We start from the raw sequence: 27,093 nt of genomic DNA, 5'->3' as shown, positions 1-27,093 counted from the left end.
CCATGAACACCCCTGTCATAGAGGTGACATAAATAGGTATTATGCACAATTTGCAGTGTGGAATTAGTTTAAAGCAGAAAACAATCTCAACTAGCCGCTTTTCCTCAAAGCACACATCTTTTGCTGACTTAGTGGCAAAAGTAACAGTGCAGTCAGAAGAGTACTCAGAGCAACCTGACATACAAAAGTACTGTCTTCCAGATGTAGCTGCAGTTTAAACTGTAGCATTGAAAAGTAAATGTAACATTTTTAAGTCTACCATTATTTTTATGTTTTTTTCTACCTTTAATGAAGTGTGCAGCGTGTGGGCACAGTGGAGATTAAATCAAGCATGCATAGTGTCATTGATGCAGTGGTGGAGTGAGTGAGTCATTAGGTGACTATTTGAGTGAGTGAGCCTGATCCATGAGATGCCTCATATCAGAAAATACGATGGATTGGACACTTGCGATATAAACCCTTAGTCACAGTAGCCATAAAATTTGATATTCAACTTTGTTTAGGTCTCTCAGTTTGGACTATGTTTTTTTTCCTTCAATACCACTGACAGAACATTTTTTGATAGAAAGGTGAATGAAAGACTAAAACAAAAGTGAAGTGGATTTTCCTCTTCATAGGTTAGCAAGCATTTCTAAAAGTGTTTTTACTGTGTTCAAATGCAGTTTTATTGTGGCATTTGTATATGATTTCTTGATATCAAGAAGGTTGCAGTTGTGATGCCTGTTTTATCTCAGCACAGTCATCTTTGTGGAGAGGTGCGAGTTGTTTTCACCGCAGGCTTCATCCCACATTGCTCACTAGCGACTCAGTACTGAGCCACAACATTCACCCACAGAGGGCCAATTATGTCCTAGTAAATCTCATAACAGCGTTATGGGGTAAAACATTTAATTTGATTACATTCGTTTAAAATATCAAAGTCACCAGTGGAATGGCCACTAAATGTCTTGCAGTAAGAGGCTACATGACTTGGACCAGTATGACATCCCTACATATTACTAGAAGAAGACATGGCTCTGTATTAGGCAGTCTTGACTTAAGAATTTGAGAAGTCTTGTTTCATTAAATAGCTCACTGCTCTCATAAGGCCTTGAGTGGCCAGAGGTCTTAGGCTTGCTTGGTTGGATGTCATGTAGGTCACTGTTTCACTGCCTATGACGAGCTGTTGTATATGGTATCACCTCTGCAGTTTTGGCGTCTTTCTGCAGCTTGTCCAGCTGTGGGTCACTGCTCTGCAGGAAGCTCTTCAGGACGGCGTGATCATGCAGGCTGCACTCTCTCCTGATCAGCTCCATGCCTTTACCCAGCTCCTTCACATCCAGCAACACGTTCTCCAGAGAAACTGTATATACACACATACATACACAGATACAGTAATCAGCCCATACACCACCTGGCCAATGTCAATGAACTAGAACCATACTGCTGAGCAGAGTCATCTGCCTGTTCATACAGTAATCTCATTCAGGCAATACTTGCCTGCTGCAGCTTTGTCCACAAAGTGCAACTCGTTGTAGAAGTTGGCGAGCTCAGGGTACTTCTCCTTCACTATTAGAGCAATGTAGTGAAGCAACGTCATCTTGCGGTCAGTAGATTTAGTGTCCAGCAGCTGGGAGATGATGAACATAAGACAGAGACAGTTTAAGAATGAACAGAGGTGCAATAGGTAAGGGTTATACCTATTATTCATAAAGCAGAACAGTTTCCTAGACAGTTTTCAAACTTTTCTGCAAAAGAGTGTCATTAATCATACCAAATCTAAACTCTGAAGCTTGAAGCCGTAGACAGATCCTCTTTTACTACTGTTCATGTAGTTCCCAAGGGCCAGAATGATCTGTACAAAGAAACAGAGATAAAAAAAGATGCAGATAAATGTAAATGTAATATATAATATTAAAATGAAATACATTATCAATTTTCAGCAATAAATCTAAGCAAGATTTGTTAAGATAGCAAAGTTTTAGGGCTTGGTGTACCATGGCCCATGGTGCAAAAAATCTCCTACCTCAAGCATTCTTTTTAGCTTTGGAGAGGACTTCACTGAGGCTGATGCAGCAATGATGGCATTGAGTTGCTACAGAATAAAGACAAATAGTTCAAACAACATGTAAATTTTGCAAAAACGGCCTCCCCAAATTAACCCTTAGAAGTCACAGATAAAAAAGATGGTATAATTTCATATTAACAAGTAACTTTCTATCGAGACCCCATTTGTGGTATATGTAGAAGAGGACATATTATCATTTCAATTTAGTTAAATTTAAATTATAATACTGTTGTCTGTTCGGACTTGTTTTGCAAAAAGAAAACATTTTTTGCTTTTTTGTGTCACTGTTTGCCATTGAACCAAGTGCAGACTCAAATGTGAATGTATTTATTTAAATAAACTACGTAATTAATTATAGAATTGTGTATTTACATTTAAATACTATGACAATAATGCCTCTAGACTTTTAAGGCTAAACCTAAAATGCTATTCAATATCTTTAATATGTATATGCCTATATAATATTATTACGCCTCAGTATTGTGCTTGCTCACCGGGGTCAGCATGCTGATGTTGTCGCTAAAATTTCCAACAAAAGTAATGATGCTCATCCTCTGTGTGAGTCGCTCGATCTTGCTAAAGAGGAGCATGAAACGGTCTTCCTCAGCCAGCTGCTCCAGAGGCCGCCGCTCCCTCTCATACTGTCGCAGGAGCTTACTCTCCGCCTCTGTGGGCAGGAAACGCATCAGACACTCCACGAAGTCCACCGGCAGGGCCTTCAGATCAAACCTGCAACCAGCAATAAACACTCATGATTTCCACTGATCTACACTGTCATTACACTACAAACACTACACGTTTTGTAAATGCTATCTGCCTGTGTTGTGTAAGTGCTGAGTGTGTGTGGTACTCACGTCTGAATGGCTCTGCAGATTTCCTCCGTGCTCTTGCTGGCCTTGCGGAGGGTAATGGCCAGGTTCTTGGAGCGGTTGGCATCCAACAGCTGGACTTTGTTCATTGCTTTATTGGGGACTTTGCTCTTTGTACAGGACAGATCCACCACAGGACCCTGAGCTTTAGTCTTGAATAATTCCTCAAACTTCTCCAGATCCAGCTCCTACACAGAACACGACACACTGTCTCATCAGAGCGCATCGGCACGTTTCTACATTAAGATACACTATGAGATTTGTTGTGGGCAGATGTGATCCTACAGGCTTTGATAAAGCATAACACTATTCACTTCATTCTTACATCAGAAAAATATAAGAAATACACTGAATTTACCTGATTTCATTCATCTCCACATAAAGAAAATATCAAAACAATTTTGTTGTTTATTTTAATTTGTGTTGATGTAATATATTTTATTTATGTGGAAATCATGCACACATTTGAAATAAATAAATTAAACACACCATTTTTTAATGGGTTACTGACTAGAAGGTCAGAAAATGAATAACAATAAGTTTAAGTGAGACAGAAGTGACTGATATACTGAGTCTGCTCAGTATATTGATCAAAGTAAATTATGGCCCAGATCTGAAGGGCAATGATGGTGGGTACAGTAAACCGGGCTGACAGACCCTAGCTGCAGTGGACCCACCTCCAGCACTCGCTCATCATCAATCTCATTGAAGACGGTGCCGTTGATCTGGTTGGGTTTCAGTGCAGTCCAGTTGAACACGGGCAGACGGAACTTGGTCTTTATGGGCTTCTTGATGCGGATGGCTACAGATAAAAAATATTTAAAGATATAAAAAGATTATTATTTAAATATACCATACATTTGCTCAGTTCTGGGCTGCACTTTCTCTCTTCTCATCACACCCAATTACAAGACTCTTAAGATGTTTGCAGGAAGAACCATTTACAACACATGGTATGAAGGACTGGAACACCCTGGAAAACTTTTGCAAGAGTGGGAGAGAGCTGCCTTGAGTCTGTTTTTGAGCTGTAAAATTGACGATAGTGGTGCCTTAAAATTCTGGTGCCTTAAAAAAGTTAATAGCACAAGAATATGTCTCTTAAGTTCTGCTGAAATACTATTTCAAGTTCAATAATCTCAAAATTGCAAGGCATCAGAGTAACTACCTTTTTTATGAGTTGAAGCACCAATTCTTTACAGTCTGTCAAAATGACAATGAGAGGATACAGAAGCAGGTTTAATAAAGCAATTAATCAGCATAAAGAATTGCTCAGAGGCACTTACGTCATACACTGACGTTTAGCAATGATTTCTAATGTGTTTTAAAGGCTTTATCGCACCCTGTTCACTTAAAGGAGGAAAACTACAATAAAAGGTCTTGCTATTCTGTTATACGGCTAAACACACACTGCAAGTGATTTAAATGGCTTGAGATGGAGGTAATTCAAGTGATGACATGGTTCATGACTAGAATTAAATCCCACTGAGAACTTGTGGGACTATGGGCTGGCTTCTTCAACATAGATTAAGCCTAGTCTAATTGCAGTGCCAATGCTGAATCTCCGTTGGAAATTCTTTTTAGTCTAGGATTAGGCTTAATCTAGGTCTGGGAAACCAGCTCAAAGGGAAATGTGTTCTGCTTCACTAATAGTTTTAAAATTCATTTTTGGTAACTGGGCAAAACAACACTAGGAGCCAATCCGTGACATGGATTAGGACCTAGCCTTGGATTAAACTGTAGGGTAAAATTCTATTTAGTCTACCTTTAGGCTTAATCTGGGTCTGCAAAATTGGCCCTAGGTGATATGCATGAACAATTAGCTCACTAATAAACAATGTAAGTCATCATAAAGGCTAGAGGCAGACCTACAAAATACTAATAAATATGCTTAGTTGTCTACATCCTATGTTTGCATTCATTCTGTGATGTGTATCAATAATTATTACAAAAAACAACTCAAAGAAAATTCTTTTTAAACTGCCATCGTATTCAAATTTTAATCGGTGCAACGGGGTCATTTCCAGTCATAGAAAGCAAATAAATACCTCTATTTTCCTCTACAGACACTTACCAGACACTTAAGTGTGCTATGGCACAGATCACAAAACAGTGAACTCTCACAAAAAAAGGCAAAATCCTCTCACAAAAAAACAATGATGTGTTTACTATCCCAGGAATGTTTTGCAGCTTCAGTGTTATAGTCTCAGGCAGACACATTAAAAATTGAGTTGGGATGACAAGCTTTCGTCGTCAACATAAAATGAGCCAAACATTAGATGAAACCTATAAATGACAGCCTTATATCAGGCAAAATGGACTCAAAGGTGTAAACCGGTTGCTCAGCTAGTTACATTCACATCATTTCCTATAAGACAGTTTGAAAACTACTCTTCCTGGACAAAAACAGGACAAATTAGGAAGGCACATTATTTAAATTTAGGGGGCACTGCCCTTCCACTTGTAACAAAATGAATTACCACTGGGTATAGTACAGTCTTGCATTAGGTTCTCTGGAGGGACAGAAGTGTCTGAGGTGAAACTTTAACAGAGCACCTACTGAGCTTCTCTAAATGATCATGCATTAGTGCTTTGACTGCTCACCTGATAAGCCAACACTGAGGATGACAGACGGTGACGTTCCAGGAAGTGGAGGGGCGAGAGGTGGTGGAGGTGGGCACTCTCCTGTAAAACATATGTCACGCTTTTACTCTGATCTGATAGTATTTCACTCATTAGTGTGCAAACTACAACACTGCCAGACAGGACAGTCCATTATCAGGCAACAAGGCCAGAGATCATGCTGACATTAATCTAGCTGAAGTGCAGCTGTTTCCTCAGCAGAGTGGGTGAGTGTGTCTGCTCTCCTGAGCCGGAGGAAACTCCCTACGCTTTTCCCTTTCCTGAAGCTTAAGGCTGGACACAGCTTGCTCTCTGAAAACCTGTGATCTTTGAAAGTAACTGCAGAAGTCCTGAATTTTGGACTATTACTGCTCTCTGCTCAGTGTGATTCTCTGGAAGCAGTAAGAAACAGCACACAGAGCTATATCAATTCCTGTACATAACAAATGGCAAGAGCTTAACATACACAACCAAATGCAGTGTTGATGGCTTAAGAAGTCATTCATGAGTATTAGCAGATCGCTAATATTTGAAATTTGAAATGAATGTTCAAAATGGCAAACATCACATGTATACTGTATATACCAATAAGCCAAAACATTTTAACTACTCACTGAAGCAGACAACATTGATTATCTCCTAACAACAGCATATATCAAGGTCTGGGATATATTAGACGGTAAGTGAATAGTCTATTGCAGTATGCAGGATGAGGTAGAAATGGGCAGGCGTGAAGACCTGAGCGACTTTGACGAGGGCCAAATCCTCACGGCCTGACGACTGTGTCGGAGCATCTCCAAATGGCAAGGTTTGTGGGAATGTGGCAATGTTCTGCTGGGAAACCCTGAGTCTGGGTATCAGCTTGACACATGCCACCTACCTGAATATTGCTGCAGACTAATGGTGTTCCTCGATGGCAGTGGCCTCTTTCAGCCAGACAATGCTCCCTGCCACTCTGCATACATTGTTTGGGTATGGTCTGAGGAACATGACGGTGAGTTCTAGGTGTTGCCCTGATCTCCAAACCCCCCAGATCTCAATCCAATCAAGCATTTGTGAAATGTGCTGGAACAAGTTTGAACCACAGCAGCTTCACCTCACAACTTACAGGATATACTGAAATACTGCTAACGTCTTCAGAGGTCTTGTGGGGTCCTTGACAGGTGAGAACTGTTTTGGTAGCATGTGGTGGACCAACAGCATATTAGGCGGTCATAATGTTATGGCTTATCGGTGTATACTGTCGTATAAAGTTTTGTGAGACAAAGACTATATACTGTTATTCAAACCAGTCTTCAGGTCCAACCAGACAGTCTATTTTTATTCTAACCTAGCCCCCAGTACACCTGCATCAGGTCTGTATTCTGCATCAGGTATTCAGTGGTCTTAATGACATGGTTCAGGTGTGTTGGGAGCTGGGATAGAGCCAAAAAGGTGGACCATCCAAGGACTGGTTTGAGGAACACTGCTTTAATTTTGTAAAGACAGATAAAGAGACTGCTTGATAGCTTGCTGACTAGTAGCTGTGTAAAAACAACGTGTGTAAAAACAAGGTGACTGGACGATAATCCTAATCACAGTGCAGTTCTCCTCTGACTATATACATCTTTTAACTTGTCCAGTGATGGTTCACATGCAAATCACCCTCAAAATGTAACCTCATTTTCACAGGCCTCGATATACTTTTAGCGACGTGAAGCCTGCAACACTTGCACAAAGCCAAAACCACCTTCACAGGCTTTCAAGCTAGTACACTTTCGCTGGTTTTGTGTTGGCTGATGCATCTTTGAATGATGACTTGCCTCTTTTGCACTGACAAATCACAGGCATCATCGCGTAGTGTGTTCATCTGCAGAGTTCGCCAGCTGGCATGTGTACAAAATGGCGAGCAAAGCCTCCACACAAAGTCTGCAGTTGTTTGTTTTCTCCGCAATTATGTCACTGTTCGTCAAAGCCAGGCAAACGCCATCTCTGCCAAGAAGTATACCGAGGCCTTTAGCCCACTCATAGCACCTTGGAATGTTTACACTAACTGTACTACTCCTGGTTATAGCACTGTCACCCACATCATCCCATGGATCTTGTAGTACCTGCAGCAGAAGGTAGCGGTGGAGGGGGAGGTGGTGGAGGTGGTGGAGGTGGAGCTGGAGGTTCCACAGCAGCAGGAGAAATGCCCCCGATACCTCCACTTCTAGCCAGGCCAGGACTCCCTGAGCCCACCTCCCCGATAGCAGCCACAGCAGGCCCCCCTCCACCTCCTCCCAGAGCTTCGATGGAGATGTCTCCGTCAGGTTGCTTGCGTAGGCGGATGGTGCCCTGCTGCTCCAGCTCCAGCAGCCGCTTTTCGATGTTGGTGTGTCGCTGGAAGGCAGCGTCCTTCTCCTGGATCATCCGCCGGAGTGTGTGGACCTGCGAGCTGGTTGACTCGTATGTCTCCTGGGTGTTTGTGTGTGTGGAGGGCAAGAGAGAGACATATAGACAGTCAGGAGGCAAGGATGTTGGTGTTTTAGAGTTTTAAAACCCTCCTACTGATTCTGTAATGCCAGATACAAACATACAATTAAGGTCATAATGCTGTGCTACAAGAGGTCTGATTAACGTAACAACAAGGTGAAAAAAAACAGATCTAGTGGATCAGCCAAGATCTGTTTGGTGTCTGAAGTTAACTACTTTAGTTTAGCACTTAAATATATAACTAGCAAACAATGGAAGCTTAACCACCAATTAGCATGGTGTAAACGGTGCTATCATCACTTGCCTCAAACTGTGTCAATTTCAACCTCAAATCGATTTAAACCTAATTTTAAATATAATACTGTGTCATATAACCTTTTTCAGTTTACATAGCACAATTCAGGCAAACTATTTAGGCATGCAGTTCACACAACACTCCACGAACTGGTGGAGTATAAGCTTCCTTTACTTGATAGCAACATTAGCCTTCTAGCTCTAGTTCAAACCTAAGTAACAAAATCGAAACCTGAACATGTCTTAGCTGACTCACAAAACTTAGGCAAAGTGAAGAAAGTAAAACTAGGGTTATGTTTATTGGTATAAACACAACATTAAGGTCTCTGATGACAGAACAGATCAAATTATTTCATGCACAGCACCAGAATGGCATAATTAGATCTGCAGGAATGTAGTGTTATAAACCCTCTATCCTGAGTATCCTGAGAACCATTCTGAACTACTAGCATTAAAAAGCTTCAAACCTGATGACTATTCTCACTTTCAGTGTTGTGGTTAAAATGCATTAAAACTAGGAGGCAGTAACTGCTACTGTTACAACAAATGTGCACAATCATAAGTGGCCTTTTAAGTAAAAAAAATCCCCAGGGGGGGAGGGTGAATTACATTTTTTGACTCTTCAAAACTATCGCTTTAAACATCCTTCAAATTTGTAAGTAGAATACGTACACAGCCACAGCTCTCTAATCAGGACCTGTCTACTGTAAATAACTTTATTTAAACTTACCCAAAGCAATATATCATTGAAAACATAGCAAGTCATTCCTATCTAAGCTATGCTATATATTATAAATGTACACAGCCCTGTGATATGACTGTAGTCTAACAGTGCTTTACTGGAAACTGCTGTGGGTAAATTACTGTAAAATACAGAGCAAACTAAGATAATTCCTGGGGCGGCACAGTGATGACACAGTACAAGCAAGTTAAAAGGACAGTCCTACCCTGATGACTGCCAGTTCCTTGTCTTTATGGAGGAGCTGCTTCTCCAGCTCAGCCACCTTCATCACTGTCTCATTCTCCACTTCCAGAAGCTTCTCCGTCACCTGGTCCGTTCAAAGGAAGAGAGAGGGAGGGAGAAACATGGTAGAGTGAGGAGAGAGAGAAGATAAGAGGGATGAGGAGGAGAGAGAGAAAGAAAAAAAAGCCAAGTATTGATCCTAGAAACAATAGCCTGAGCTGCAAAGCCATAACTGCTTCACCACTGCTGGCACTGCTGTTACAGTTACTCTCTCTGTCTCTCTCTCTCACTCTTTCGCCCTCTCTCTCCCTCTCTCTCTCCCTGTTTACGATCAATAGCATGAGATAAGCTGGGCAGTATGACACAGCAGAAGAGCCGGCAACACAGCAACACTTTCAGTTTTGCATCAGCTAATTTCACACTTCTGGGAATGTTTGGGGAATTCTTGTTTTTTCCCCCCACCTTACTTTCTCTCTTCTTCTCCACCCCACGAGTTCTGGCCTCAGAGAGCACAGAGTTTGCTCTGATTCTTTGGTCAGTGTGTGACCTTTGCTACGAGCATATCTCAGGCCTGCAGAGTGGCCCACTGCTGGGCTTTGGGCTGCACCAACAAACTGAGGGATTGTTTCCATTCCGGCCTTTACAGTCATCTTTCACGCTGACCACCGATATCATACCACGCACGCTCACTTCACTATAGTTCAGCACATTAAAATAGACCATTTTTAAAGAGTATTGAGAAACAATACTCCACTTGCAATAATGGATGCTGGCAAAGAGAATTCAATAGCTTCATTCAGTTCATACAGCGGATAAGTGAGCATAAAGACGTGGCATATTCTGCACACCATACATTCAGTTTGGCTATTATGATACGAATGTACATACACTACCATTCAAAAGCCTGAAATCACTTGACATAATGTAAACGATTCAGATTGAAATATTAGAAAGCATTTTAGGTGTATCTTTCACATTTTGGACGTTAGTTTTAATATGACGTAATTCAATGTTATACAGCTTTCTCACCTATTACCGAATCCTCTACAGTTTTGTTCATCAGTTTGGACTAGAGATGGCACAATATCACATTCTTTTCCAATACTGATATCAATATTAAACCTTGAGCATCAACTGATATCTAAGATTTTTTCTTTAAAAACTACTGAGGTTTAAAATGAGCTATTTTCAATCAATGCACTTTATTTCAGAAGAGCATCTAAAAGTAGGCCGTCATGCTCAAACTACTCAAACACTTTACTACCCTACAGGAAGAAATACGCAGCAAACAGTGTATAATAAAATGTGAATGGTGTTTCAGGCTAGATCTGTTGCAGGATTGGATCAGATATCCAAGCCAGCATTTTCTTCTCTTATCAGCTTGTTACCCATACATATCTATACCAATATTATCTAAAATTTGTACATTTTTTACAACTTCCTACTAATTATTTGAAGCCTACAAAGCTGTGGAGTGCTAGCATTATATTAGAATCATTTACACAAGATTTTGATATTATATAAAAAAAAACATTGATTCAAATGTGCTACTTCTTACGTGTGACAGTTGGTCCTCCAGCTCCTCTACTTTCTCCAGAGCCACATTCTTAGTCTCCGCGTCCTCCAGCAATCCTCCTACGTCGAACACATTGTCCAGGTAGGCCTGAATCTGCACCGACAGCTTATCGCTTTCTGTGTGCTTGGATTTCTGTCAGGACAGGGGTCAAAGAGTTATAAACCGTGCAGGTAATTAATAACAAAAATGCAGTAAGAGATGTGTATGCAGCAGCTATTTTGTACCAGTCACTTTGTACCAGTCACTATTTTGTACCAGTCACTTCATTTATATTTTGGGTTTATATAAATCTGCAGGTTTTTACATTTACAAGAGCAATGGACACCGAATGACCTCTTTTGAAGGAAGTGCTAGTATATGTACGATGTAAGTATGTCCATATTATCTCCAAAAAGGCAACTCTACAGGAGAAGGAAAAAAACATCAAAACCTTGTAATGGAAGATAATGTAACAAGATTTAACAAGTAATTCTGGACCATCTCTATTGGTCTGTTTATCATGAAATTTTAACACAATGCAATTATGCACAAAAGTAAAAAACAACTTTTTTTTTTGGACATCATCCTTCATTTGCCCTGTGTGAACACCGAATGACAAAACATCAGAAACTGAATGAATAAAATCTTGTTACAATAATTGCATCAAATGTTTTACTGACTTTATGTCAAAAACATATGAGGGTTAGGGTTAGGTTTTGGGTTGAGGTTAAGGTTAGGGTTAGAATTAAGGCCAGGGTTAGGGTTAGGTTTTGGATTAGGTTGGTTAAGGTTAGGTTTTGCGCAATGAAATTAACATATTAACAATACATCTACTTAATGTACGTAATGTATCAACGGCACATCTACAGGACATTTACTTCAATGTATTCACTACAGCTACTTGACTGATATGTTGTTGATGTGTTACTGATACTCTGTTAAGAGTTAATCATCTACAAAGGACCACTCCAAATAAAGAGTTATCAAAGTTTTTCCTTCTCCTATGAAGCTAGATTTTGTAGACATGAGGTTCTGTTACAAAAGCCAGGAGGTATACAGTATTGTGCAGCAGTCTTAAAACATTGAACTTAAAGCTATTTATCTTGGCTGTAAGACTTTTTCTCCAGTTAATTTCTTGTTTTAAATGAGAAAAAGAGTGTTTTTCTCGTTTAAAAAACTATATAATGTTACAATAGCTACAAACAAACAAACACAGTCAAATGTACCAAGATCATCTTTCACATTTTTAAAAACAGTATTTTTTTCTTGGTTAGAAAATTGCAGTTAGAAGAACTTCTCCTGACTTGTCGCTGTTCTCCAGCCATTGCATGGATTTATTCAATTCCATCAGCAGTACACCTGATTTAATTTAATGAAGGATTGATCAGATAAACTAGCTATTGGATGGCTATTGGATTGTATATACAGAATTCCTCGCTGAAAGCTTAAGAAACGGTTAAGATAACACCTGCACATCAAATCACAATCTGCTGATTATTTGTTTATTTGTACTTACTACAATGTCCTTTTCGAACAAATAAATACATACTGTTCCTCTCATTCATCATAAAAAAGGGATCGATAATGAAGTTGCTGATGCCTTAACACGGGTGTAGTTCTACTGTACTGTCAAACATTTTGTTTGATTTTGTAGGATGGAGGTGTTACGTCCAACGACGTATTATTTACATGTCTTTTTTTTTTTCCTCTCTTGCACAAGCTTCCGTTATCGTCAGCTTCCTGCTCTCCCGTCTATCATAGCCGTCAGGTGCTGCTGCTGAGGGAGGTGTAATGGTGCACACTGATTGGCTGTACAATCAGGGCAAGAGCTTATAAGCCTAGTGACCGGGTTCCTAAGGGCTCCTCCTCCTTCCCCTGATGTTGTTGCCAGACCAGCCAGACTAAGAAGTTCTAGCATGGAGTAGTTGGGCCTACTCTCTGTGTAGTTGCTAGTCTATTGTGTTGTGTTAAACTGTCCACTGTGGTGGTATGTGAAGCCTTTTCTTAAAAGACTTAGATTTCTAGATTGGAAGCTGTAGGGGGTGTAGCCTTATTTTCTTTGGGGTTTGTCTTTGTTTTTGTTGAGGGAGTTAGGTTATGTTTTTGTATTTTTGTTTTGTTTAGGTAAGTTAGCTGATTTGGGGAGGTATAATTTTCTTTGTTCTTTTGGCTGAGACCACTCCTGAAGCTTAAGCTTCCACATTCCATAATAAAACTCAGGAGACTAGTAATACGTGTTTGAGTGTGACTGGTCTGGCGGGTTGGTAACGGGAAGTTGGGGGAGACATTTTTATGTTGCAGCCTACCTTAGACGGGTCATAACAATATAGAACATTAAAGTGAGTTAGATTGAACTTTGACTCCCCACCTCCAGGAAATCATCCAGACCCAGTTTAGTGAATTCATATTGCAGATGCACTCTGAAGTTCATGTCCTCCACAGAATGGACAACAATGTTGATGAACTGCATACACGCCACCTGAGAAACACACGAGAACACGTACATCAGGTTTCAGAGATGAATAGGGTAGATGTGTCTCAAGATAACACTCAGCGAAGCTGTTCTCCTACCATGAAATCAATGTTTCCATCTTCACAGCGGAAATACTCCATCAGCTTCTCAAAGCGGTGCTTTTCCTTGCACACCTTTAGTGTAAACACAAATACTTATTACTATTAGATTCCCCGAATCAGATCGTGTTACATCTCACAGGCATTTGTGGTTTTAATCATGTGACTCACACACAAAAATATACACACTTGCAGTGTGAAATCCCCAAAAAATCACAAGGAATTCCAAAATCTGTACTTCAAAACCTGAAAGATGTGTCACCCACAGTGAAACACACAAATAAAGCAGTATGTTAAGAGTTTCCTGCAGTGGCCTGATATGAAAAACATCAGGCTATCAGGTCACAGACTGCCTCAAGCTCAGAGCTGAGAGAGAGGTCAACACAGGCCATTAGCAGACAAAATCAGTGGCTTAATTATAGATATTCATGGGAAAAGAAAAGTTTCAAAGCCACGAATAGGGAACACAGAGATCCAGCCAAAGCCTCCCACATGCTGCATTCAGCAATGCAGACAGATGGAAATGGAATGTATTACAGCGGATTACAATTTATTATGGGGTACATAAAAAGTATCTCTCAATATATCACGGTTTCATTTGATAGGGGGACATAAACTAGCCCCTTTTCCTCTCTTGTACTTTGTGCAACGTTTACATGCATAGTACATACAACTCCCATGTTTACACAAACCTAGCAAAACAATGGACTTAATAAATATGTATATATTTTTTGTTGGTGTGCAATAACATATTAAAGACTAACCAGGTTTATTTTGAAAAAATAATATCGTACATACAAATAAAACGTATACATTTCTGACAAGAAAAAATAAACAAAAAAACAAACAAATTATACATACACACAGTTCGTACAGGCAATTATTAAAAGCAGCTTAACAAATAAATCTTAACTTTGGTATTTTTTATATTTGTTGTATCATTTGATGTTGTAATTATTTACTGTATTATGATCTTTGTGTGTTATTTTTTGTTCTCAATTTTTTCTATATCTCAATTTTTTAGCTTCATTTTCTTGTTTTACCAATTTTGGTACTTTTACTTGGTAACTCTTTCTATGATTATTTTTAGAATAAACAAATTCAATTCATCTTTTCCCTTTGTGTTCAATGCTTTTTTATTTTTTCCTATGTTCCCTTCCTCTCATAAGCTGGGTTTCATGTGCTTTTCCCATTGTAAAGCACTTTGAGCTATATTTAAAAGGCATAAAAAGTGCTGTAAAAATGTTTGTTACTATTATTATTATTATTATTATTACTATTATTATTATTTGTTAATGCCCCACTGTAACAGTTATACTCTTGATACTCTTTTCCTCAAAATAAACCTTATAAATAATAAAAATAAAATATGGGATGCATGATATGGACAAAATACTAGAATTGGGATTATATTTCTACATATTAGGATTGCAACAGACTTTGTGATATGTTAAAATGCACTAGTAAATCGATAATGAAAAATGGTTAAGGTCCTGCTTTATTCTGAACAAAATAATTTTATAATTACATACTATTTTTTTTTTAATTATATGAATGACTTGATTCATCAAGACACTTATCTGGAAATGTGAATGCTTGGGCTGGGATTCAATCCCAAAATGAGTCGATTCACGGAGATGTATTGGTTACTGTTACAGTGCGGTGTTCATTGTGATACTTTCCTCAAAATAAAACTGGTTCGTCTTTCAGTGTTACATTTTTGCAAACTGACAAAGAAAACATTCTCATCTTGGGTGTTGCCAAACTAGGTGTCATAAACTCATGCGAGTAAAGTGCAGACTGTGGGTTACTGGGTGGTTTTAGCTTTGTGAATCACATTGCCCTGCATGGCTCTGTCTCTCTCAGCAGTGGTTCCCACATTGTTTTGACTGCTGAGTTGATTAGCTCTCCTGGGTGCTCGGGGCAGAGTGCGGGGTAATTGCCTGGTTTCCGGCATTTAGCTGACTGGGCAAGCAGAACCTGGGACCCTTAGTAAATGTATGTGGGCTACAACTCTCTCCCACTAAAACACTGATTGTTATCATACACTGAGTATGCGTCAAACTTTCCCACCATCCTGTTTGATGCAAAAAGATCTGTGCCATTGTATATGACTTAAGAAGCATTAACACGATAGCACAATAAGCCAGCGTTCACCCTCATCAACTATCAGTGCTTTGATAATATGACTGCCCAGACTTCACATTGCACATGTAAGGCAGCACGAGATGTGTAAGGAGGTACCTCTTTGAAGTTATCAAATGCTGAGAGGATGATCTCATGGCCCCCTCGCACCAGACACACAGCAGCCAGCAGCTCCAGGACCAGCGCCTTTGTCCTGTGGAACAAAACAATGGCAGCCATGAGCGTTCACACAGGATCCTCACAATGAGGAGACTTACATTACCAGTCATACATCAGACTAAACATTATCCACCTACGCTGGCCTGCCTCTCTCCTTCAGGGAAAAAGGCCTTGCTTTGTATCCATTGTTGGAGAATTTTCAAAATCAGTAACATGAGATGAAGAGGTGATCGCTAACCCCTGTCTCTGGGTTGGGCTTTGTTATGTGGGTCATATTTGAGATGTAGACTGACTGACAGTAAAAATCTAAGCCCCTCTAAAATCTTTTTTGTGAGTGGGGAAATCTATTAACTTACAGCTTCCAAACTGTGAGGCAGCAGTGACATTAGTGTTTAGCACGGGCGCTAAGAAATATGCTTTTGCAGTAAGTTTGAGGGAATCCATACATAAGCAACTTTTCTATGCTTTGTTTAGAGCTAAGCCTTCATTACAAAGGTTGTTAATCACTGTAACATACAAAACCCATGCTGAGCCGAAACTAGAGTCCACAGAAAAGTATAATCAGTAAACCTGGTAATCACATCCTTCAAGCAAATTCTCAGGTCCTGCAATTTCTCCTAATGGCTCATGCAATTAGCCTTTGTCCTAAAGGTGTTAAGGAAGGGCCTTACTTACCGTGAGTTCTTATTGTTCAGACTCAGGGCGATTTCATTGACCGCATGTGCGTGGGACATAACCATGTTGAAACCGTACTAAAGAGAGAAAGGAGAATAGGGGATATGATTTCAGTCACCAGTTCAAGTTCTCTATAACAAACTTGCTAGCTATTTGGTCTGCAATAACTATTAGTCTATTAATTTCAGTGTAACTTTTTCGTACCCTAAACAAAACACTTACACTAATACTAAGCTTAACCTCAACCAAAAACCTGAACTTAAGCCTGAATCTTTACCCCAAGCCATAATGCTGCTGATAAACATCACATAGTTTGGCAGAGGACCAGCACAACAGACAGCTGAAGTCATGCATCATTCTTAAGTCATCATGCCCATATTAGGAATGTCGGGTCTAATCAGGTTTCCTTTATGAGAAAAACGAATGGCATTTCAAGGATGGTTGCCGGTAAATATGTTTAAAAATGTTTTAAATCTGATATGCTTTGTGTTGTGTCACTGGTCCCTTATAAAGTTGTTCTAGCAGTTGAAAGACAAATATTGCTACATACAATGTTCAAAAGTAGTTTTTGGACACTTCTTTCAGAATTTATTTTTTAGAATTATTTTGTTATTTGTTAGTGTATTAAGGGATTTAATATATTCAAATGTACATCATTACAGCTATATAGTAACTTATTAATCAATAGTTTGAGTCCAACTGAGCAATAGCACACTAGAAAACATTCACCCAACTCCCCATTTTACTTTGAAACAAATTTGGGACACTAATCTAAATGCATACGTGTTTAACTCAGAGATCGCCAACGCATCATCTAAACTTCATTACCGTTCTGAAAAATTACGACATGAAGAAAACATGCATACTGAGTTGAATTAATCTGACAAAAAATATTTTCTCTTGGTACTACTAATGTTTCAGTACTTTTACTCGCCTGACCTACGTTTTCAGTTAATTCATTTATGACATTTTGAGTTTTGTGGTTGTTATTGCGGCTTGTTTTACTTTTCTGATGGATACGAATGAATACATGACAAATTTAACTAAAACAAGTGATAAATAAACAAGACAAACTTTTTCAGAGAGTATCCCAAAACAAATTTTGAGCGCTGCACATGCTACAAAGAAGCACTCCTTTTTTCAGGATTGATTTTCATGAAAATGAATCTACATGTCAACACTATTACATACCAACACCATTTACTGAAACCATACACTTTAAACTGTCCGAGCTACTTCAAAACATTTTCGCAAAGCTTGCTGGTTTTCTTGGGATATTTTGGTGAGGTTGCCAGTCTTAAAATGTCAGTTTAATGGGCAGCAGTGCAACAATACTCTTATTTCCACTTCTGAACCATGGTGTAATACAGAAAATCCAGTGACATTTAAAGAAAATTCCCTTTGGAATGTTTGTGTTTACCACAGGGCACAGTGGCAGCCATTTTCAAAAATGGCATTCATTTTTCCCCATAGAGGAAATGTGCTTAGAGTTCCTCATAGGGACTTGATGATGTTGACTACAGAATGACGACACTTCAGAGATCTATAAAGTGAAACCGACTGATTCTGTGTGGACTGACTGCCAAGTGAGCTTTAATGCATGCATGTTAAATACCAGCTTGTATTTGTGTTTATGTTACTGTACAACCACCAGGGGGAGATGGACTGTTGGGTGACATAATTTCTCAGACAAGGCTTTTGCAAATGTTCCTATCACTGTGTGAAGTACCTGATAGTTCATGATGGCTCTCAGACACATGATGCACACGTGCACGTCATCCTTCTGACTAACTAGCCGGGAGTTCTTGATGGTTTTGGTGTTTGTTGCCGAACTGTAGCTGCAATGAACAATATAAAACGTGACATGAGACAAGTCTGAATTCTGCAAGGAACTTCACACAAAGTCATTCAGAGTGGTTTGATGTGAAATGGTTCATTGTAGAGAAACTTATCTATTTGACTTTCTTTACAGTGATGAGGACAGGAACCAGAAGTTGTGTTGTCAACAATGCAAGTGTAGCCACTTTTTTTTGTCTTCTGAGTTTTATATGCAATATTGATAAGGATGGTAAATTACTTATAAATCAGAAAAAATAGGTTTTAGTTGGGGAGTATATTGTCTTCTAATTCCCTACAAGTAGCTCTCCACCATGAATGCATTTAAAAAAATGTTTTAGGCCAAAACCTGATATCAAAACTATCATAAAACAATGCCTCAGGCATCATATTTGTAACGAATTCATATAATTTCTTGCTGTAAGGGAGCTTTAAGAGGTATTAAACTTTTCAGACGTCTGGTTCCTATCACCACCACTGTGAAGAATTTTGAGATAGTAAGTTTCTCTAGAACAGACCATTTCATATTAAACCACACAGAATGAGTTTGAAAAGTGACACTGACACATTAGAAAATTGTTTTAAACCATGTATCTCCAAAATGGTAACTTTACAGGAGAAGGTAAACACGTTCTTAACCTTTAGTCTAACTTCATGTAAAGAGACTTAATTCCTAGTCATTTTAGAGCATTTTTATTGACCCATTTATCATGAAATGTTCACATAATCCTAGCAGCTCAAACGAGGTACAAAAAAATGGAGATACATGGTTTTTGGGCAGTGATGATATGCTACATTAAAAAGATGTTTCAGTTCATCATTTGCATGCGCTGTTCTCAGGAAGTGCGGTTTCAGCTCAGTGGGCTGTATATCGGAATCTGGGTTTGACTGGCGCGACTGCAAGTGTGTCAGCCACCAGAGATGTACTTCTCCTGCATACATACACACGCACACACACACTGAGAGACAATGTGGTTCTGTTGCGTGCTTTGCACCCTGAGGAGAACGAGGGAGCGTGTCACATGCTTCCTGTGTGCTGAGCTCAGATAATCAACATAGTTTGCTTAGGTTGTGACTGGAAGTAGCTTCAAAGTGACTGAAACATAGACAAAAATCAAAATTACACAACTTTTACCCTGCCCGAAGTAGTCAAACAGCCTGGGCATGTTTGGTGTCTGACGTTGGCATCTTTCGTTTTGTACAGAACCTATGGGGCTAATACAGCTAACAAACAACAAAGAAGCTATACATATGTTACACTATGGGTACTTCAAATTTTACTCAAATGTAGAAGCATGGAGAAAAAAACATACTTGTTGGAAATGAAAAAGGAAACGTACTCAAGTATAAAAAAAGTAAAAGTAAATATTGTAACGGGACATTTTTACATTACAGGCATTTTAATGCTGAGCATAAGCTGATCATGTACCACAGATTACAAACTATAAGAAACTAAGCGAAATAAGAAAAAACATGCGTACATATATTTGCCCATATTAAAAATATTTGTGCAATATATGTGATGTTTAAGAATGTGTGCTAAATATGTTCAACTGTGCCATTTTTGAACATTTAAATATCTCAATATATGTTGTATCTCAATCTATGTTAATATACTGAAATATATGTACCAGTAACAGTACATATTGCAATATACTGTTAATATGGCTTTCATAGGTATAAATTAGGCTCAAAAGTTTAATAAATTAACTAATAAATTCATTTAACAAATTATAATGTGTGGAAACTCAGAAATAGAAAAAGAAAATTCTTCTGGCCTTCAAGATTTGCACTCAAGTAATCAAACCTCTGAACATGTAAAAAGTATGTTTTTTGTCTTAGAATTTGTCATATAAATTAGTAATATTTTACATTCATACAGATTACAAGAATCTGTGCAAGTGTTTCATATTCGCTAACATTTCACAAGGTGATCATCCTGAATGTAGGATAATGCAATTTTACAGCATATTAAAAATTAGATTTCATATCAATCATGAATGCTTTATGACCACAAACTCTTTGAACAATGATAAATGTAATTTGAATTTCTCGTGTGCTTTGTATCATAGACCGTTCATCATATGAATAGATTTTAATCTGTTCATGATTATATCATGACATACACACTACACATCACTGATCATTGCATTATATGCTTGTTACTCATTAATGAATGCATCAAATGAATGCTTCAAAATGATTATGTACTTGTAATGAAGTGTTACTGTACTGTTCATAAACATGCCAGGAATGCTTCACGTGCATGTAGTTCCTGTAGAGCATCTGTACTAAAGTCTTTTCCACCCCTGAATATTCTGTTTCAAAATTAATGGACAAAAGTACAGACAAAATTCAGGCTTCAACATGTACTTCTGTCCATTTTTATAGATAACAGTATGTCATACAGTGTTACAAACCACATAAACCAGTCTATTTTGAGATTGCTTAACAGCTTCACACAGTTGGAGACAAGGCTGTGATTATTTAGGCAAGTAAACAGCTACCTGCTAGGGTATTAACTTCTATTACTTAACTACACTAAATCTTCATAGCTCCAGTACAAAACTAAAGAAGCAAACTTCAGACAGTCTTGGCTCATCAACATGATGAACTACACATTCAAGTGCATTACAAAGTGAAACCAATGGTTACAACACTGAGTTCTCAGTAGGATTTTAAATAAGAAACAAGTGCAAAAATACCACACATTTAGTGTCGTCACAGAGCATATAGAGTCTGTTTCTCTAGAGGCTTTATCAGGTGAGACACATAAGCAGATACATACAGTTGTATTCAAAAGTTTTACATGTTGTGTTCTTTTTTTCAATTTTTCCAATTTTCTCTTCAATTTAGTCTATCAGACACCTTTGCTCACTAGCATCGTGTTGAGTGACTGGAAGAGAGGGAGTGCCATCCTAGCCACCCAGAGAGAGTGAGGCCAATTGTGCTCTCTTGGACTCCCGGCCACAGATGGCTGTGGCACCACCGGGAACATATTTAGGATCTCCCTGTACATTTTTTCCCATAGAAAATAACAAAATGAAGGTAATTCGACCAGGGGTGTTCAAATTTTTAAATACGACTGTATATCCAAAGCTGGGAAAAAAAAAGAAAGCAGTGAGGAGGTGTAGGGGAGCAGAACAGCGGGTGCTGGCACGGCCACGACTATGTTACCCATGATACCTACCGCGGAACGGAGTGGCGCATTGAGCGCACCAGTGTACCGAAGCCGTTCTGGTGCAGATCCTCGATGGACCTGCTCCAGGACTTCGTCTTGTCCAGTGAGCCATCATCCCCATTGTCCAGCCCTTCAAAATCCAACCTGAGCCGTGCACACACACACAGAAGCACAGACACAAGGGGATCGGGGTAAGGTTGAGGAGCGCTAGCGACGAAGCTCAATAAAGGGGGAACAATGTTATTTTGCACAGCAGCTGAGCACCATTCAGGATTATTATAGCTCAGCAGGACTCAGCAAAGCACTCCCCAGCACAGCCCTGCAGGTTATTGCAACAGGTTATTACCAGCAAAACCATGTCTCACCCACAAAGCACATTAACCACATTCCAGTCAGCATCATATCAGAAGAATGAATCTTGGTCTGCTCTGTGGACCAATTCTGGACATGTGTGGTAGTTGAGACTCCATGGCTATACACACAATATAAGTAAAGCGAAGACAGTTACAGTCATATACTACTTTTTGTTGATTTTGTAAGTAAAAATAAGACAATAATAAGAGAACACACTTCTGCACACTTTAATGCACTGTTATTGTTTGCTGCATTTAACATACTGGAAAAACTAAAATATAAAATGCGGCCTGTGCAAAACGTGACACAGTTTATATTTTATGGGTTTTTTTCCAATATGTTAAACTAAGCAAATAAAGAGAAACTTTCCACTGATCCACCTCCGTCTACATCAGGCTTTAATCAACATGCACTGCATGTTTGTTAGATGGATCACTGAAGATCACTGAGCTATATCAGCAGTCGTGTTGAAAGATACACATGTGCTTTTGAATATTATGTTTTCTAAATTAGTTACTCTCAGTAAAGAATGAAATTGTGGTGTCTACCTGGCATGAAAACTGACGACACACTCAACAGAACTTCACTTCTCTATCGAAATTATACTCCAAAACACTCATACTCAAATCTGAGCTTTCTAATTTTTTAATTATTGTCTGCAATGCCACTGACAGTAAAGCCATATTTTAATGAACCAGTTATCATAACTGGCTATGAGGATATGCTCAGAGTTCTAGAAATAGTTTGTCACTTTCTATAAGGACAGCTATCATGGTGGACACATTAACATTACAGTTTACGAATTCTGACAAAATCAGATTTGACGCAATTAGTTCCACAGCCAAACAGACTGGTTCTGGGAGGGTGAAATGTGGTTGTTTCATTATTAATGGATATTTGTAAACATGAAAATTTAACTAGTTGCTGGTATGTTAAAAGGAATAAATGCAAAATAAAATCTATAAGGCAATGGACTTCTTGGGGTCCAGGCTCTGCATTTTTAGTGGACAAAATTGAAATGCTGGGGCCAGGGGCAGAGCTGACCCCTGTAATATAAGCCTTATTGCTCAATTCTGATTTGTCAGATCGAATCTTTCTGCCTTAATGGTTTACATTTGTTCGTAAATGACCCATATCCGTCATTAGTGTGACCCACACAAAAATTTCAGTTCTTTATCACGGGCCACATCAACCCTGTGAGATATATGTAGCCTCGGACTTCTGCTTTTCTTTTTCTATCTGTGTGCCTGATGAAATGGTATACTGTGTGTGAAGATCTGTGGTGTGACTCACATGACAGCACACTGAGCAAAGGAGAGATACTCCACCAATATGTCCAGCCCTCTGTTTTCATCGTTTAGGAACTCCCGCACCCACCTGCCATGACAAAGACACAAAAAAATCATCAACTGAGCTCAGACAGGTTGTGGAAATTGATCTTAGACTTGTGAACTGACTTATCCATGCATCACCCACAAATGTACTCTTTCATAGCCATACTGCTGCAAGGTTGGAGAAGCTTTACAGGATGCTGCTGAAAACCCCACTGAACTGCAGAGGCCAGTGAACTTTCTGCTAAACATCTGATTGATAGACTAAGCAGACATTTCATCAGCTGTCCTAATAGGGAATTCCAATGATGTTTCAAAATTTCAGCATAATTCAATTTTTCTGATCTAAACAAAGTCTTTCAGTGTGGTTTAAGGTGAAATGCTTCATTCTAGAGAAACAGCCTGAGAATTTTTGACAGTGGTTTTGATAGGAACCAGATATCTGAAAAGTTAATGCTTCTAAAGGCTCCCTCACAGAAAGCTATTAGAGTAATTGGCTACTAATAAGATGTCTGATGGCTGAGACAGTGTTTTACAATAGGTTTTAGAGAAAACATTTTTTTTTTTGGTTTTCCCATTAATTCACCATTATCCAAGTTACATATATAAACCCAGAAGACACACGTAGGCTCTGTGGTCATCTGGGACTGCCAACATTGCACTCCCTGGTTCCTATCACCACCCACTGTAAAGAAGTCTGAGTTAGTAAGTTCTCTACAATGTACCATTTTATATCGAATCACTCTGAATGACTTAGTTTACATCTCAACTCTGGAATTGTGCAGCAATGTCGAAAAATGCTGGAATTTTCCCTATAAGCTTTCTGAAGTCTTGTGCCAAAAAATCTAAAATTTCTCCAAAGTCATATTACGTTGAGTGAGATTTGCACAAAGTTCTGTGCAGCATTTCTAACCTGGCAACAATCACTATGAAAGAACACATTTGTGGGCGAGGCACGGATAGGTTAATCAGGGCAACACACTCAAACTCCAGTCCTCCACCAGAAGACAGGAGAAAAGGAAACAAAGGAGACACAGAAGGTAACGCAGAAAGAGTGCACATGAGGGAGAAAGAGTTGTCCAGACATTGAGCAGCAAACGAGAAAGCAATCACTGACTAACAATCTCTGGAAAATAACTTTTAGGAAAAATCTTCTGACTTTTTCAAACCAAAGGCAGCCTACAGTGGGCTCCCCAATGCCTGGCTTGGCAAGAGTGAGATGGAAAGTCTGGAAAAAAAGTGGCCAGCTTTAGATTTCCTCCATTTAGCTGAACTTTTCCTTAAAGGGGGTAGGAGGAGGGGGTAACTCAACATTGAAGGAATTCCCACTGCACTCAGCTAAAGAATGTGGAGGGCATATGGCTCAGAGAGAGAAGCGTGGAGAGGAGGCTGATCCCCTGACATTCAATGAATTTAGTCTGCCTCCCTGACGCTAACACACACACTCACTCGCATACACACACACAAACACACACACACATACATACACACATGCCGAGTCACATTGGAATGATTACTGGTAGAACTGCACTATTGCTATTGGCCTGAAAGGAAGCTACACCACACCACAAAAAGAGCTGAGAGAGAGAGAAAGAGAGAGAGAGAGAGAGAGAGTGAGAGGGAAACACAACAAAAGGAGCTGTAGGACGTTTACTGCCCTGTTTGTAAATACATTCATGTTTTCCTGAATTATTATTTTTATCTCCACTCTAAATTGCAATATTAAGATAATAAAATGAGAGAAAATGAGTTAGAAAGAGTAAGCAAGTAAGATAGAGAAAGAGAGAGACTCAAACTGACAAGAAAGAGAAAAAGAATGAACGAGAGACAGAAAGAGAGAGAAGCAGAGTAAACGAAAACTAAATATGTATAGAGAGAATTAGAGACAGAATAATAGAACAAGAAAGTGAGAGAGAAAGAATTAGAGTATGAGCAAGAGAGACAGACAGAGAGAGACAGATAGAGCGAGTGAGAGAGAGAGAAAGGAGTGAGCGAGAGAGATAGAGAAAGAGAGAGAGAGAGAGAGAGAGAGAGAGAGAGAGAGAGAGAGAGAGAGAGGAGCCAGTGAGAGAGAGAGAGAGAAAGAGTGAGAGCGAGAGAGAGAGCAGGACTGGGAGAGTAGTACAGAAAGACAAACAGACTTCAGAGATTGAAAAGGTAGAGAGCTGAGTTGATCATCAGTTTCCTGTCTGCCACTCCTCCCCCTCCTCTTTCCCCCCGTGCGCTCTTTTCCTGCCAGATGCTATTTCAGATTTTCGGGCAATAACCTCTGTTCCATTTCATCCCACCACAAAGAAAAGTGTCTGAAAATAGCCCAGCCGCTCTTTTCCTCCTGCTCTGTGGGAAATGCATCACTTTTACTGACGAGGAAAAGGAGCGTAGGCATTATTTATGGCCTTCTGTGAACACAAAGGCAGGGTTCAAGTCTTTGTCTAGTACACTGGATGAATCATTAAAGGAATACTCCACCATTCTCAGCTTAATCTCTATCTGGCGCTTCTCTAGCATATATTGTGTCAATTTACCACGGAGAATCATTTCAACGCAGAACAGAAGAGAAACAGTTGCTTGAGGAAAGAGGCCAAAACTATTGACCATATTACAGACAGACAGAAACATTAGATAGGACTGAAAGATTAATCATTTTTATATCAAAATAAAATCTATGTTAATTAAACTTTGTGCAGATGAGATGAGTTAGACCAAACAAAAGCAACCATGACAACACAACAATACAGCCACAGCTATCTGAGTGTCTGGTGCACTACATTCAGCATTCAAGCCTCAAACCAGAAAAATATGGATATGCTGGTCTTCATGGCCAAAAAAACACACCTGGACTTCAATTTATGTAAAATGATCATGATTTCAATCTCAGTTACAATATTGGTTAGAAAAATCACAATTTGATATTTTCCCTAAATCGTTTAGAACTAAGATTGAGTAGAAAGACATTGCAGTTTTAACATTTTTGCATGTGCCTGGCTCACAATTATGCTGGTTATAATGCACTTCATGAACAGTGCTGGGGTTAATGCAGTACCAATTACGTTACAGTAATGTAATTACTTGTTCCTGTAACGGAGCAGTGTAACACATTACAGTTTAACTTCTTGTAATCACATGACAGTTACTTCCTTAATAAAAGATATGACCGTCTAACAAGAGCCAGACGTTAAAACAGGACAGTACAGCACTGACATGCTGCTAGAAGAAGCAGGAAAACATGCTCTGATGTTGAATTCCCTCATTTGATGACAACAAAAATGCATTTCCAGCAGCAGCGAACTGAATCAGGGTTCATGTGAAAGCAAACTGAGGCCCTGCTGGACCACGATTTATTTGGTTCATTTGTTCAGTGTGCACCCAAGTACGGGTGGCATGTTCACACCTGTCAAAATGGACTGAACTAAAGAATAGGCCACATCAAAAAAGGAAGGTGTGAAAGAACCCTTTATCTCAAGGCACACATGCATTACCTAAGCCGCTTGCCCTACTGGGTCATGGGGGTTGCTGGATCCTATCCCCGCAGTCACTGGGCAGAAGGGAGGGAAAAACCCTGGACAGGCCGCCAGTCCATCGACATACATTTTCACTCACACACACCTAGGGGCAATTAAGCATCTCCAATTGGCCTGACTGCATGTCTTTGGACTGTGGGAGGAAACCCACGCAGACACGGGGAGAACATGCAAACTCCACACAGAAAGAACCCTTGTCACCCGGCCGGGAATCGAACCCAGGCCCTTCTTGCTGTGAGGCGACAGCACTACTGGCTGGGCTCTTATTCATTCAGACCTAAAGGCATGGATAGTAACATGCATTTTAAATGATGTTTACTCTGACTGGCTATTTTTTCCAAATAAAATATATACAAATTTGTAGTTGGTACATATTTGTATGGATTTTAGAGATTAACTTAGAAGTAATGAGCAGTGAGATTACTTTTTTCTCCAGGAAATAATAAGGAAAATATTCCCATTACATTTTGAGAAATGTAACTAATAATTTGTTATGGATTACAATGGATTACACTACA

The 27,093-nt window shown here is 39.3% G+C and overlaps 1 protein-coding gene across 6 annotated transcripts in view; it reads right to left on the bottom strand.

The window, feature by feature from the left end:
• Positions 1-27,093, bottom strand: part of fmnl3 (formin-like 3) — a 65,485-nt gene that overhangs the window by 8,722 nt on the left and 29,670 nt on the right. For 5 of the 6 annotated variants that reach the window (XM_036591872.1, XM_036591873.1, XM_036591874.1 and 2 more), the window contains exons 5-22: positions 23,017-23,100; positions 21,379-21,513; positions 18,082-18,190; positions 16,353-16,429; positions 15,618-15,711; positions 13,374-13,448; positions 13,171-13,281; positions 10,806-10,955; positions 9,231-9,332; positions 7,626-7,971; positions 5,518-5,598; positions 3,594-3,718; positions 2,902-3,104; positions 2,542-2,776; positions 2,006-2,074; positions 1,754-1,834; positions 1,480-1,609; positions 1,182-1,342 (exon numbers count right to left, since the gene is read on the bottom strand). In XM_036591872.1, coding sequence (XP_036447765.1) covers positions 1,182-1,342; positions 1,480-1,609; positions 1,754-1,834; positions 2,006-2,074; positions 2,542-2,776; positions 2,902-3,104; positions 3,594-3,718; positions 5,518-5,598; positions 7,626-7,971; positions 9,231-9,332; positions 10,806-10,955; positions 13,171-13,281; positions 13,374-13,448; positions 15,618-15,711; positions 16,353-16,429; positions 18,082-18,190; positions 21,379-21,513; positions 23,017-23,100 — 2,368 coding nt within the window. The remainder of the gene's footprint in view (positions 1-1,181; positions 1,343-1,479; positions 1,610-1,753; positions 1,835-2,005; positions 2,075-2,541; positions 2,777-2,901; positions 3,105-3,593; positions 3,719-5,517; positions 5,599-7,625; positions 7,972-9,230; positions 9,333-10,805; positions 10,956-13,170; positions 13,282-13,373; positions 13,449-15,617; positions 15,712-16,352; positions 16,430-18,081; positions 18,191-21,378; positions 21,514-23,016; positions 23,101-27,093) is intronic. The other variant, XM_036591877.1, reaches the window with a different exon arrangement.

Source organism: Colossoma macropomum, unplaced genomic scaffold, assembly GCF_904425465.1.
Source record: "Colossoma macropomum unplaced genomic scaffold, Colossoma_macropomum, whole genome shotgun sequence".
Taxonomy (NCBI): Eukaryota; Metazoa; Chordata; class Actinopteri; order Characiformes; family Serrasalmidae; genus Colossoma; species Colossoma macropomum.
This window is presented reverse-complemented; position numbering and strand designations above follow the sequence as displayed.